Raw genomic sequence first — 12,703 nt, 5'->3', positions numbered from 1 at the left:
TCCAGCACTGAGTCTGCTTTTAAAAAAAAAATCAATGCATTTCAAGACTTTAATTGATGCTAGATACAGGGTAGGATTTTTCAAACACCCATAAGTGAATCAGGAGCATAAATCCAATTGAAAAGCATTTTTCTTTCTTTCTTTCTTTCTTTCTTTCTTTCTTTCTTTCTTTTCTTGAGGAAGTTTTAACAAGTTTACAAATCCTTGCCATGTAAATATCAGAAACAAAGCAATCATGACAACAGTTAGTTTTTGTTTAAAGAGCGATTTTACAGGAATATGGTCTGCAGATCTTCCTATTTAACAAAGATGTAATGATGCTCACTCTGCAATGTGGTAACACGCATGTTGTTTCTAGTGATTTTATTAAATCGAGTCAATCTTTGTATGTACATACTTAACAGACCAGGTATGGCTATCAAATGTTAATAATAATAAAAATGAACAGGTGTGCTGTATTTGTTTGTTTTGCAGGTGAAAGTACAGTAAAAGCTGTGTTATCGAGCCCTGTACCAACAGGAAAGCTCCATAAACCGGCATTTCTAACCTTCATAGAAAGTCTGGTTTATAGGCTGATTGGTGCAGGGCAGGCAGGCTCCCTACCTGGCTCCGTGTGGCTCCCCGGAAGTGGTGACATGTCCTTGCTGTTCCTAGGTGGAGGAATGGCCATGAGGGGTTCGGAGTGTGGGAAGGAGTGCAGCGCTGGGGGTTGGGACGTGGGAGGGGGTGTGGGGCATGGGCTCTGGGAGGCTGTTTGGGTGCAGGAGGGGGCTTGGGGCAGGGGGGGTTGGGTGCGGGACAGGTTTCGGGGTGCTGGGTCCAGGGAGCGCTCACCTTGGGCGGCTCCCTGCAAGTGGCGACCTGTCCCTGCTGCTTCTATGCAGCGGAGGTGCAGCAGGCGACCGCACGCTGCTTCCACCCGCAGGCACCACCCCAGCAGTTCCCATTGGCCGCAGTTCCTGGCCAATGGAAGCGGCGGAGACAGCGCTCGGGGAGAGGCGGGTGCAGCATGCAGAGCCGCCTGCAGCGCCTTGGACTAGGAGCAGCAGGGACAGGTCGCCACTTGCAGGAAGCTGCCCGAGGTGAGCACCCCATGGATCCGGAACCCCAAAACCCCTCCTGTGCCCCTGCCCCACCCCATCCTGCACCCAAACTCCCTCCCAGAGCCTGTGCCTCATGCCCCCTCCTGTGCCCCAACACCCAGCCCTGCACCCCCTCCCACACCCAAACTCCCTCCCTCTTAGTTAAGTGGAATTTTTCACTTACTGGCACCCCCCCACACACATTCCCTCAACTTGCCAGATAAAAATGTTTTTACTGTACTTTGAGTACTGAATAAAAGGTATCCAAATAGCTAAGTATCTGTCTGCCCTCTATTTTTCTGTCTATTATTTCTCATATTTTCCAAAATGTGTAAATGTTAATTCTTCTCTAGCCACAACTTCCCATATTGTTTTAAACCATAGTGATTTGACTCTTTTTCTAAAAAGCTTTTCTAAGTCACTGAGATCCTTTTGAAAACTCTATCCATCCACTGCTTCCCTGTCCAATAAATCAAGCTGAATCATAAGAGGAATTACTGCTATGCCATCAGCAGAGGCCACTCTACAAAGATGAACAGGAAGAGTCAAATGCAAATACAGAGGTGACATTCTTGAGGAAGAGGCAAAGCTCATAGAAATACTGTGCAAGCAGTGGGGCTTTCTCACTCCAGAGAGGACAGAGCCATTGAGCAACCAAGAGATCTTTTTCGGTGCTCTGAATACCAACTGGAACAAAGTCTGAGTCTATTAATTTTTGTATTGAAGCTTTTATTGTGGAGTGAATTGATAATTGTTTTGTGGAAGTTAAGCCAACAGGTAACTTTCATTCTTTCATGCTTATTTTTACTTCATTTTCACCGGAGATTGCATTTTTGCACTGCAGTTTATTTCCTTGCTTCTCATTAATGTCAGGAAGAAGATATAAAGGAGAGTAGATACAACTTGTTTTTGAGAGGTTTGTGTAATTAATAGGCAGCAATCAACTAACTCTTTGAATTATATTACACTGTTCGGACATCTTGGGAGTTTTGACTTAATGTACTTTGTTTCTTCCTGTAATTCTATTCTATGTGCTTTTAGTCTCAAGTGTCTTCCAGATGTGATGACTGGGAGAATACACACACAATTTACTGTCAGTATTCAATAGTACAGCTGGTTGTGGATTTTCTGACAAAATGTGTTTTGAAATGGAAAATTTCATTTTGTTTATTTCACATTACTTTACATTTCAAACTTTTAGTTAATTTATACAGAAGAAAAAAGGTTAAACAATTTTTAAAAGGTCAAAATTGAAAAAAAAATTGTAAAAAAATTCAAAATCTCAAAGGAAAACCATTTTCCACCTGGTTTCGCTCAATAGCATTTTTAGTTGAATAGGCCTCAGCCATGTTTGCTCCCCTTTTATGTTTGCTTACCTGGACTTTTCCAGCAATCCAGTTTTACTAGCAGAAAGTAAAACACAGAAATATTCATGAAGTATAAATTTTACATTCACTTTCTGAGCATGCAGCCCATAACTTGATTGCAAGATTTACACTTACGCAATGAGGGAGCAAAGCAATGATATGTGACCAAACACAGCACTGCAACATACTTCAAATTTGGAATTTCATTTTTTAATAGCAACCAAGAGAGTAAAAAGAATTAATGAATCATGTGTCAGATAATATTGAATAATGAATACAGCTGGAGAACATGTCAGGCTGCTGGTGGACATTTTATGAACAAAATAAGGAAGTGACATTTGTTGATGAAATTATTCATTAAGAATGATTCACTCAACTATAATTCTGCCAGTGCTAAACTAGTTTGTTTCAGGTCAAATTGCTATTTTATTCTGAAAATAACTTCATCTGGAAGAGAGAGGATTTGGGGCTATGAATAATAATTTTGTCAAAAGTGTTCAGCATAGTTCTTTGAACATCACTCAAACTTGCTGTGCTGTCACTTAGATTGTCAAATCCCTGTGCATTTTATATTTATGCACTCATGGTCAGTCTGTAAATGCTCCATAAACTGCTCCCAACTGAACCTGGTATACAGTGTCTAACCTCCCAGAGCTTTAGTCAGGTATAAGATTGTCTCCTGCTTTAACCAGGATTTCTCTTTTGACAAATCATACTCCAAACCCTGGGTGAAATATAAAGACCATCTCAAATTATCAGACTTTTGCAGCAACTCAAACTCAAGCAGCTCTTGAAATGGTGATGGTCATTTGAGACGGTCCTTCTATTTACAAATGAAATGTGCTTATTTACAGGGTGACCAGGTGTGAAAAACAGAATGTTTGTCTCATGGGTCCGGGCTGTATTAGTGGAGGTCAGGGCGGTATGAATAGAAGGTATTGGGCTGCACGGAAGAGGGGGCCACCAGAAGGTGAAAAATTGGTGCCCATTTCTCAATCATATTTTCTATGTTTTTGTCTTCTCTTTTTCTTTCTTCTCTCCCCTCCCCCTTGCCACTGTCTGCTCCCTTTCCCCTCCCTGGCTCTTCTCAGAGATCCGCTCACACTCACTCTATGCGGCAGGTTTGCTCTTTCCATCTTTCACATCCACCTTCACAGCCAAATCCTTGGTCCCCATTCCAGCCCTCTTGAGCTGCCCCACAGCAGAGAAATTTTCAGCTAGCGTAGCCTCTACATGTAGTGAGACTGGTTTTATGTGCAGTTTGGCTACGTTAACCCTGCTGTGGCATGTTTATTTTAGTCCCCTTGTCATCATGGTGTCATGAGAATCAGTAAAGCCCTGAATACTCTGATGTGAAACAGGCTGTCTTCTGTGCGGTAATCGCTCAGGGCCAGGGGCAAGCAGGCGCAGGGCGCAGGGGGCGGTTTCGGCGGGCGCATTTGGGTGGGTCTGGCTCGCGCATGCCCTGCAGCTGCTCCACGCTCCACCAGCGGACCTGCGCGGGCGCGACTCGCGGCGGGTCCCGTCTCCCTCGCCTCGGTTGAGCTCCGCGCAGGCATCACCGCGCAGCTCCGGCGCCCCCGGGCTCGACCGACCTGCTGCATGCATGGCGGCGGCAACCGGCTCAAGAGGAAGAAAGAGGACCCCCCGGGGACGGGGGAGGGCGGCGCGGCGCCGCGCGCGCGCTGGGCAGCAGCATTTTTCTAGAGCCGCCCCTGGCGGTAATAACCATTATCCCTTCTGCCTCAAACTCACTTCCCTTTCTCCAGCTGGTCCAAATTCCACTTAAAGTCACAGCCTATTTATCATAGCACCTAGAAGCCCTAGTTATGGGCAAGGGCCCTATTGTGCCTCTTTGACAGGCTCCTTTCTTTGGAGCCTGCTGCATCCCCGGGGGTTGTAGGAGGACAATAGGTTTTCCACCCTGACCATCTGCCTCACCAGCTGCAGGACACTGGCCTCTGGGGCAACGGTGGAGGGATGGAGCTGTGTCCCTCTCTCAGCAGCCAGAGCTCCCAGTCACACCAGGCCCACGTGCAGGTTTCCAGTGCCTAATATACTGAATGGGAGTAACCCTAGAGCAATGGGAAACTGCTGTCCCCTAGGGCATGGCCTGGTCCTACTCAAAAATATCTGACAGCTGCTGTCCCACTTCCAACTGTTCATGTCTGGGCCACTCGGCATTGCCCATTGCCCTAGCCAGTCTCTGGGGCAAGCAGGGCCAGTGCAAGGAAGTTTCGCGCCCTAGGCGAAACTTCCACCTTGCGCCCTCCACCCGCCAGCCCTGCGGCAGCTCCCTGCCCCCTCCCTCCGCCCTGAGGCGCCCCCCGTGGCAACTGTCCCCGCCCTGAGGTGCCCGCCCCCGCAACAGCTCCCCCCACTCCAGGGAGCTGTGCGGCACCTCCCCACCCCAGCTCACCTCTGCTCCGCCTCCTCCCCAAGCACACTGCCCCCGCGCTAATTATCCTCCCAGCCTTGCGGCACCAAACAACTGATTGGTACTGCAAGCCTGGGAGGGGGGAGAAGTGGAGCAGCGACCACGTGCTCGGGGAGGAACACTGTAAAAAAAAATTGGGGGCACCGCTTTTTGGCACCCCCAAATCTTAGTGCCCTAGGCAACCGCCTAGTTTGCCTTAATGGTAGCACCGGCTCTGGAGATGGGGTCAGGGGGGTTTCCGGCTCAGAGGGGCTGGGCTCGGAGCTGGGGGTCAGGGCTGTGGGGGGGATGGGGGCGGGGGGTTTCCGGCACAGAGGGGCTGGGCTCAGAGCTGGGGGTCAGGACTGTGGGGGATGGGGTCAGGGGAGTGACCAGCCCCTTACCATGCCGCTTACCCCCTTTCCCAGGAGCCTCTGACATACTTGTGGGACAGGGGGCGCCTCCGATATACTCGTGGGGGCCCCTGTGGGGCCCGGGGCCTGGGGCAAATTGCCCCACTTCCCACCCCCCAGGCAACCCTGAACTCAGATACTGGGCATGACAGAGGCTGGAGCAGGGAGAGGGGGGCACTGGGGCAGCTCAGCTCTGCAGGCTGCTGTCTTCTCCAGCCACCCACACACAAGGGGAGCAGGAGCAGGGACCAGCCAAGGACCAAGGGGGCAGGAGCACAGGCGCCTGAGGCCGAGCTGTGGGGAAGCGCTTACCATGCCTAACGCACGGGCGTTGGGGGTCCTCTTTCTTCCTCTGCTCCACAGACCGCCGCCTGTGGCTCTTTTCTTCTCCATGCCCCCCACTGGGGCTGACCATGGAGGTTGAGCCAGGAGGCAGCCGCCCCTTTCTTCCAGAAGCTCTGCTGTCGCGCCCATCGCTGGGCTCGTGCCACATGCGCTAAGCAGAGCTGTGGAGCTCTGCCCAGCCGCTGGCGCCCCTGCCGGCAATGAGAAGAATCACATGGGATGGAGCGGCCGCTGAGCTGGGAGGGAGAGGGAGTCTGAGCCGCCAGCAGATAGCCCAGGGGTCCCCTGGGTCAGTGCGCTGACCCAGGGGAACCCCTGAGCTGCCTGCCGGCGGCTCAGACTCCCTCTCCCTCCCAGTGCAGCAGCCCCTAAAATGCTTTTAAAAAAAAATTGAGGGTGCCAAAAATCTTGGCACCCTAGGCAACCACCTACTTGGCCTAAATGGTAGCACCGGCCCTGGGGGCAAGCTACCACGCAGGAGGTTGGTGGTGGTAGCATCTAGTACAGATAAATCTACCTTCTCTTGGATATCTTACGCTCCAACATCAGCATAGCAGTTATGCCTATTAGACCCCTCCAGACCATCAGCATTTAGCCCAACCCCAGAGACCCACAGAAAGTGGCTTCACTAATAACCACTTGTTAAAGAGAAATTTAGCAGGGTTAAGGCCTGTCATGTTTGCACTAAATGGCCTATTCTGAAGCCACTCAAAGTATGTCTACACAGCAAAGCAAACTCCACAGCTGGCCCATGCCAGCCAGCTCACAGGGCTTGGACTGTGGGGCTGTTTCAGTGCTATGTAGACTTCCAGGCTCAGGCTGGAGCCCAGGTGCTAGAACTTTTCAGTGTGTTTTTCTTTGCAGTGTAAACAACCGTCACCACCTTCCTTTTCTCTGCAATGACTCCAGCAGGGGGGGAAAAAAAATAAAAACCTCAGATGCTCTGCTTCAAGAGTAAAGTCACTATTTGTGGAATTAGGGGGAGCCATGTCACATGTACTGACTTCCTCCCCTCAACATTCATTACTTGTTAATTTGCAATGGGTCTAGTATTATTTAATGCACATTAGCAAATCATACTGCATTATGTCACTGCAGATTTATAGTAACCATCATGATGTTATCAGACAAATAGCTCTAAAAACACTTGCTTTGCATTAGGGGACCTACTCCAGAAAGGCACAAAAGCAAAATTTCAGTGAACGAGAGGGACCATATGCTAAATTCAGAATAGAGTTCTGCCAATATCCAAGGTATTAGGAGCAGGATGGTTTGATTTAAATCAGTGATTTAGATCACTGATTTTAAACACGATTTAAGTCGTGCAAACAGAAAACCTTGATTTAAATAATCAGTTTTTAATCTTGTTTTGCATTTGTACTGAGTTACTCTCCTAAGAAAGCTTGATTCTCATTGTTGATATAATTTGGTACTTTGTTTTGCTAAACAGGCGAAAACACTATATTTATACATATTTATTTAAGCAGTGATATAGTTTAGCATAATTCTGAATTTTATTGTTACTTTTTTTTATGTTTTTAAATGGTGAAAGATTCATTTCTTATTGACTAGATGATCAACTTTTTATTTGTGATTTGTGTCAAGCTACATTTGGGAGCAAATTGGAAATCAATTAAAATTGAACAAAACCAGCATTTCAAAATTTTTTTTACTAGTTACATAAAACTACCTTAAGTGTGCTGGAGATATAAGAAAAAAATTGTTTGCCCAAACATGTTTTGCATTTAAAACTCACTGATTTATTAAACAAAGGAAGAATTATCTGCAGTCAGTGAATTTTGAATGGATTGTTTCTGGTCACCACATCCTTCAAGGTTTCAAAATGAGATCTCATCCTCTCATGCCTCATTTTTATTCATAGATTAGAGGAGGAAAACAAGCTTTCCTGTTTTTTTCAACTCCCAATCACTTTCTCAACTTTGAATGAATTAGGCAATGAACTGAACTAGTTGAATAAACTAAGATGAAGAGAATTATTCTCGCTGCACCTGCAGAAGAGGCTATTACTGTCAAAAGCTGATTTAGCATTTCAGCATACCCTGGTCCAGGGGCTTAATCCACCAATTTGTGCTTTCATTTTCTTTAAAACTTCAGCATCAAACATGTGCTACTTGAATCATTTTTTATTTAAATTAAATTTACTATAGTATAATATAAAATTATACTAAATTTAAAATATAAAAATATACTAATTTAAATTTACTATAGTACAGTATAAAATTATACTAAATGTAGGCCTTAGCATACATTCCCATAATTTTAAATTTAATTTTAAATAGTTTATTTTAAAAAAGAAAACATACAATTTAAACTTAACAATATTTTTAAAAAGAAACCAACTTTTTAAATCATTGATTTTTATGCAGTATGATTCAGAGTCACGGGGCTGTTGAGGGACCATGGCAATGGAGGGAGGTTATTTCTGCCTTATTGGGAGGGGAAAACTTGTAGTGAATGTTTATCAGGCTAGTTGGCAGAGGGGGGGTGCAGTGGGTCAAATAGGAGATGAGCTTTCGTTTTTAATGAAAAGAATCATGTGTTGTTATATTTCAGGTGTCTGAAACCTCGTTCTGTAGCAGAGGTGCATCGTAATGACAAACTCAACAAACTGCAACAACAGTCTAAAATTGAGTTACAATGTTCGACTCATTCAAGTCATTATTTATGCCACAATTTTCCCTTTTGGAGCCATATTTAATGTCCTTGCCTTGTGGGTATTCTGCTGCAAACTGAAACAATGGACAGAAACCAGGGTGTATATGATCAACTTGGTCATTGCAGACTGTTCTGTAGTCTTCACCTTGCCTTTCACAATTTATTTCATCTGGAATGACTGGCATCGTGACACACTGTGCTTAACTATACAGTCTATATATTTAATAAATATGTCTATGAGCATCTATATTATCACTGTCATCTCAATCGATCGATACATTGCCATAAAGTATCCTCTGAAGGCAAAGAGTTTAAGGTCACCATGGAAGGCAGCTCTTATCTGTGGGCTTCTTTGGGTATTAACGATAACTGGTCTGAACATAAAACAAGAGACACGTGAACCTTTGTGCTTTCAGAAGCTTTCCACGAAACCATCAACCAGTGTTCTATTTTTCTTGATCTTCATTTTTTTAATTCCACTAATAATACTGAGCTTTTGTTCCATGCACATCATCAGGAGTCTTAAAAAAAGGATGCTCACAAATCCACAGGAAAATAAGCTAATAGAGAAAGCTATCTATATTGTTTCTGCAAATATGATTGTATTTATAGTGTGCTTTTCACCTGTCCAAATTGGGATGCTTGCTAGGTTTGTGATGGAAAAAAATGGAGTTAACTGCCTTGCAATCCAGAAGATTAGAACCTTTATTAATGTGACCGCATGTATAGCAAATTCTAACTGTTGCATGGATGCCATTTGCTACTATTTTGTGGCCAAGGAATTTCAAGAAGCTGCTTCCTTTTGTAAGCCCAAATCTCATCACTCTAAGGGTACGTCTTCACTACCCGCCGTATCGGCGGGTAGCAATCAATTTCTCGGGGATCGATATATTGCGTCTCATCTAGACGCGATATATCGATCCCCGAACGCGCTCCTGTCGACTCCGTAACTCCACCAACCCGAACGGCGGTAGCGGAGTCGACATGGAGAGCCTCGGACATCGATCCCACACCGTGAGGACGGTAGGTAATTCGATATAAGATACTTCGACTTCAGCTACGTTATTCACGTAGCTGAAGTTGCGTATCTTATATCAATTTTCCCCCGTAGTGTAGACCTGCCCTAAGAGAAATCAAACCCACACCTCTTAGTTGAGGATATTCTAAATGCTGGTATAAAAATGTTGCAACACCAAAGCCAGAAGTAACAAGAGAAGCAATAGACTTATCACACATGGTATATTCACAGCTGTTTCATCTCTGAAGATAAAATCACCACATACTACGCTGTTGTTAATTTTAACATGGCTTCCTGTATATACACAGCATTAAACAAGTAACTGCTGTGACTGTACTGTAGTGCAAACATTGATGCATGAACTTTTCCAGTTTGACATCTTCTATTTGCTATCTTTCTGTCATGAATATAAATAAAAAGAATTCAGCTTCCTTCTGTCAGTTTCATTTAATGGAATTGTATTAAGTTGAGAGAAGAATACAGATAAATTTTCTTTTGTTGAAGTTTTGAGAGAAATTCGGAGATCATTAATGCTATAGATATGGGAGAAAGGAATATTAGCAAGTGTTATGTACTCGCACCTCCAGCCGGAACCTGGACCCCTACCCCAGCCCTGATCCCCCTCTGAACCCCTCGGTCCCAGCCCAGGGCACCCTCCTACACCCCAGACTCCTCAGCCCCAGCCCCATCCCAAATCCCACACCCCCAACCAGAGCCCTCACCCCCTCCCACACCCCAACCCCAAATTTGTGAGCATTCATGGCTCGCCATACAATTTCTATTCCCCGATGTGGCCCTCAAGCCAAAAAGTTTGCCTACCCCTGATCTGAGCTCTTGTGCCTGTAGGAAAACCAGGTTGACACTGAGCTTAAACAAGTAGCATCAGGAACAGATTCACATGGCTATGATGTAACCATAATGGTGTATCAAATGGACTTCCATCTTGAAAAGACGCTTACTTACCTTTGTAACTGTTGTTCTTCGAGATGTGTTGCTCATATCCATTCCAGTTAGGTGTGCGCACGCCGCGTGCATGTTCATCGGAAGATTTTTACCCTAGCAACACTCAGTGGGTCGTCTGGGCGCCCCCTGGAGAGGTGCCACTATGGCACCGGATATATACCCCAGCCGACCCACCCGCCCCTCAGTTCCTTCTTGCCAGCTACTCCGACAGTGGGGAAGGAGGGTGGGTTTGGAATGGATATGAGCAACACATCTCGAAGAACAACAGTTACTAAGGTAAGTAACCGTCTTTTCTTCTTCGAGTGCTTGCTCATATCCATTCCAGTTAGGTGATTCCCAAGCCTTACCTAGGCGGTGGGGTCGGAGTGAGATGTGGCGGAGTGCAGAACTGCAGAGCCAAAGGCTGCATCATCTCTAGATTGTTGGACCAGAGCATAGTGCGAAGCAAAGGTGTGAACCGATGACCAGGTAGCTGCACGACATATTTCCTGGATTGGTACATGGGCCAGGAAGGCGGCTGAAGAAGCCTGAGCTCTGGTGGAATGGGCAGTGAGATGGCCCGAGGGAACATGAGCCAAGTCATAGCACGTGCGTATGCACGCCGTCAACCACGAGGAGATCCTCTGAGAGGAGCTGGGAAGACCTTTCATCTGGTTGGCCACTGCAACGAATAGTTGGGGGGACTTCCGGAACGGCTTCGTCCGATCAATATAAAAAGCGAGCGCCCTACGGACATCTAGGGAGTGTAGCTGTTGCTCACGTGGGGATGCATGCGGCTTCGGAAAGAAGACCGGGAGGAAGATGTCCTGATTGATATGGAAAGCCGATACCACCTTCGGGAGGAAAGCCGGGTGTGGTCACAACTGCACCTTGTCCTTGTGAAAAACAGTATACGGCGGGTCCACCGTAAGCGCTTGCAGTTCGGAAACCCGCCTGGCTGATGTAATGGCTACTAAGAATACTGTCTTCCAGTACAGGTATAGCAGTGAGCAAGTGGCCAATGGTTCAAAGGGCGGACTCATGAGCCTGTTGAGGACTAGGTTGAGGTCCCAGGTAGGGGTAGGGTGGCGCACCTGTGGGTAGAGGCGCTCGAGGCCCTTACAGAATCTGGCAACTAAGGGGTGTGAAAACATTGTGTGGCCACTCTTCCCTGGGTGGAATGCGGAGATGGCCGCCAAGTGCACCCACAAAGAAGACAACGCCAGGCCCTGCTGCGTGAGGGACCAGAGGTAGTCTAGGATAGCAGGGATAGAGACCTCTGAAGGAGAAGCATTCCGCGCCTCAGCCCAGCAAGAGAAGTGCTTCCACTTGGCCAGATATGTGGAGCGGGTGGAAGGCTTTCTGCTGCTCAAAAGGATATGTTGTACTGGAGCAGAGCAGCGTAATTCCGATATGTCTAGCCACGCAGGAGCCACGCCGTGAGGTGGAGGGCCGGCAGGTCCGGGTGACGGAGATTGCCGTGATCTTGGGTTATGAGGTCCGGGTGGAGTGGCAGAGAAATTGGGCTGGCTACGGAAAGGTCGAGCAGTGTGGTGTACCAGTGCTGTCTGGGCCACGCTGGTGCAATCATGATGAGATGCGCTTTGTCCTGGCGTAGTTTTATCAGGACTCTGTGGACCAGGGGAAACGGTGGGAAGGCGTAGAGCAGATGGTGCCTCCACGACAGGAGGAATGCGTCCGAGATGGACCCCGGTGACAGACCCTGGAAGGAGCAGAACTCTTGGCATTTCCTGTTCGCGCGAGACGCAAACAGGTCTATCCGGGGAAAACCCCACTTCCGGAAAATTGCATGAATAACGTCTGGTCTCAGCGACCATTCGTGGCACAGGAAGGATCTGCTCAGGTGATCTGCTAAGGTATTCCTCACCCCTGGGAGAAAGGACGTCACTAGGTCTATCGAGTGGGCTATGCAGAATTCCCACAGTTGGATGGTCTCCTGACAGAGGGGGGAAGAGCGAGTCCCTCCCTGCTTGTTTATATAATACATGGCCGTTGTGTTGTCTGTAAAGACTGAGACACAATGGCCGTTGAGTTGGTTCTGGAATGTCTGGCATGCCAGGCGCACCGCTCGTAGCTCTCGGACGTTGATGTGAAGCTCTAACTCCTGTAACGACCAGAGGCCCTGGGTGCGAAGGTGACCGAGGTGAGCCCCCCATCCGAGGGATGACGCATCTGTCGTGAGGGATAGTGAGGGCTGGGGTGGATGAAATGGCAGCTCTGCACATACTTGGGATGGGGTTAGCCACCAGTCCAGGGAGCGTAGGGTACTCGGTGGAATGGTGAGTAATGTGTCCAGTGGGTCCCTGCCCGGAAGATACATGGAATGCAGCCACGTTTGAAGGGGACGAAGGCAGAGTCTGGCGTATTTGGTCACATAAGTGCAGGCTGCCATGTGACCTAGAAGGCTGAAGCAGGTATGAACC

The 12,703-nt window shown here is 47.3% G+C and overlaps 1 protein-coding gene across 1 annotated transcript; it reads left to right on the top strand.

Moving 5' to 3' along the window:
- Positions 1-1,700: 1,700 nt before the first annotated feature.
- On the top strand, positions 1,701-10,197 carry GPR35 (G protein-coupled receptor 35). The gene is made up of 3 exons (XM_039488814.1): positions 1,701-1,859; positions 8,198-9,155; positions 10,164-10,197. Exons 2-3 carry the CDS (start codon positions 8,236-8,238, stop codon positions 10,195-10,197), a joined length of 954 nt encoding a protein of 317 aa, XP_039344748.1. The 5' UTR covers positions 1,701-1,859; positions 8,198-8,235.
- Positions 10,198-12,703: the final 2,506 nt, after the last annotated feature.

The sequence above is a fragment of the Mauremys reevesii genome, linkage group 9 (assembly GCF_016161935.1).
Source record: "Mauremys reevesii isolate NIE-2019 linkage group 9, ASM1616193v1, whole genome shotgun sequence".
NCBI classification, from domain to species: domain Eukaryota; kingdom Metazoa; phylum Chordata; order Testudines; family Geoemydidae; genus Mauremys; species Mauremys reevesii.
Note: the sequence above shows the minus strand (reverse complement) of the source record. Positions and strands in the feature narration are given on the sequence as shown.

Excerpts from the sequence above, each read along its gene's own strand:
- GPR35 (XM_039488814.1), top strand. The coding sequence starts at position 8,236 with ATGACAAACTCAACAAACTGCAACAACAGTCTAAAATTGAGTTACAAT. Across the intron at positions 9,156-10,163 it reads TCTTCACTACCCGCCGTATC|GAAAACCAGGTTGACACTGA; the intron begins GGCGGGTAGCAA and ends TTGTGCCTGTAG.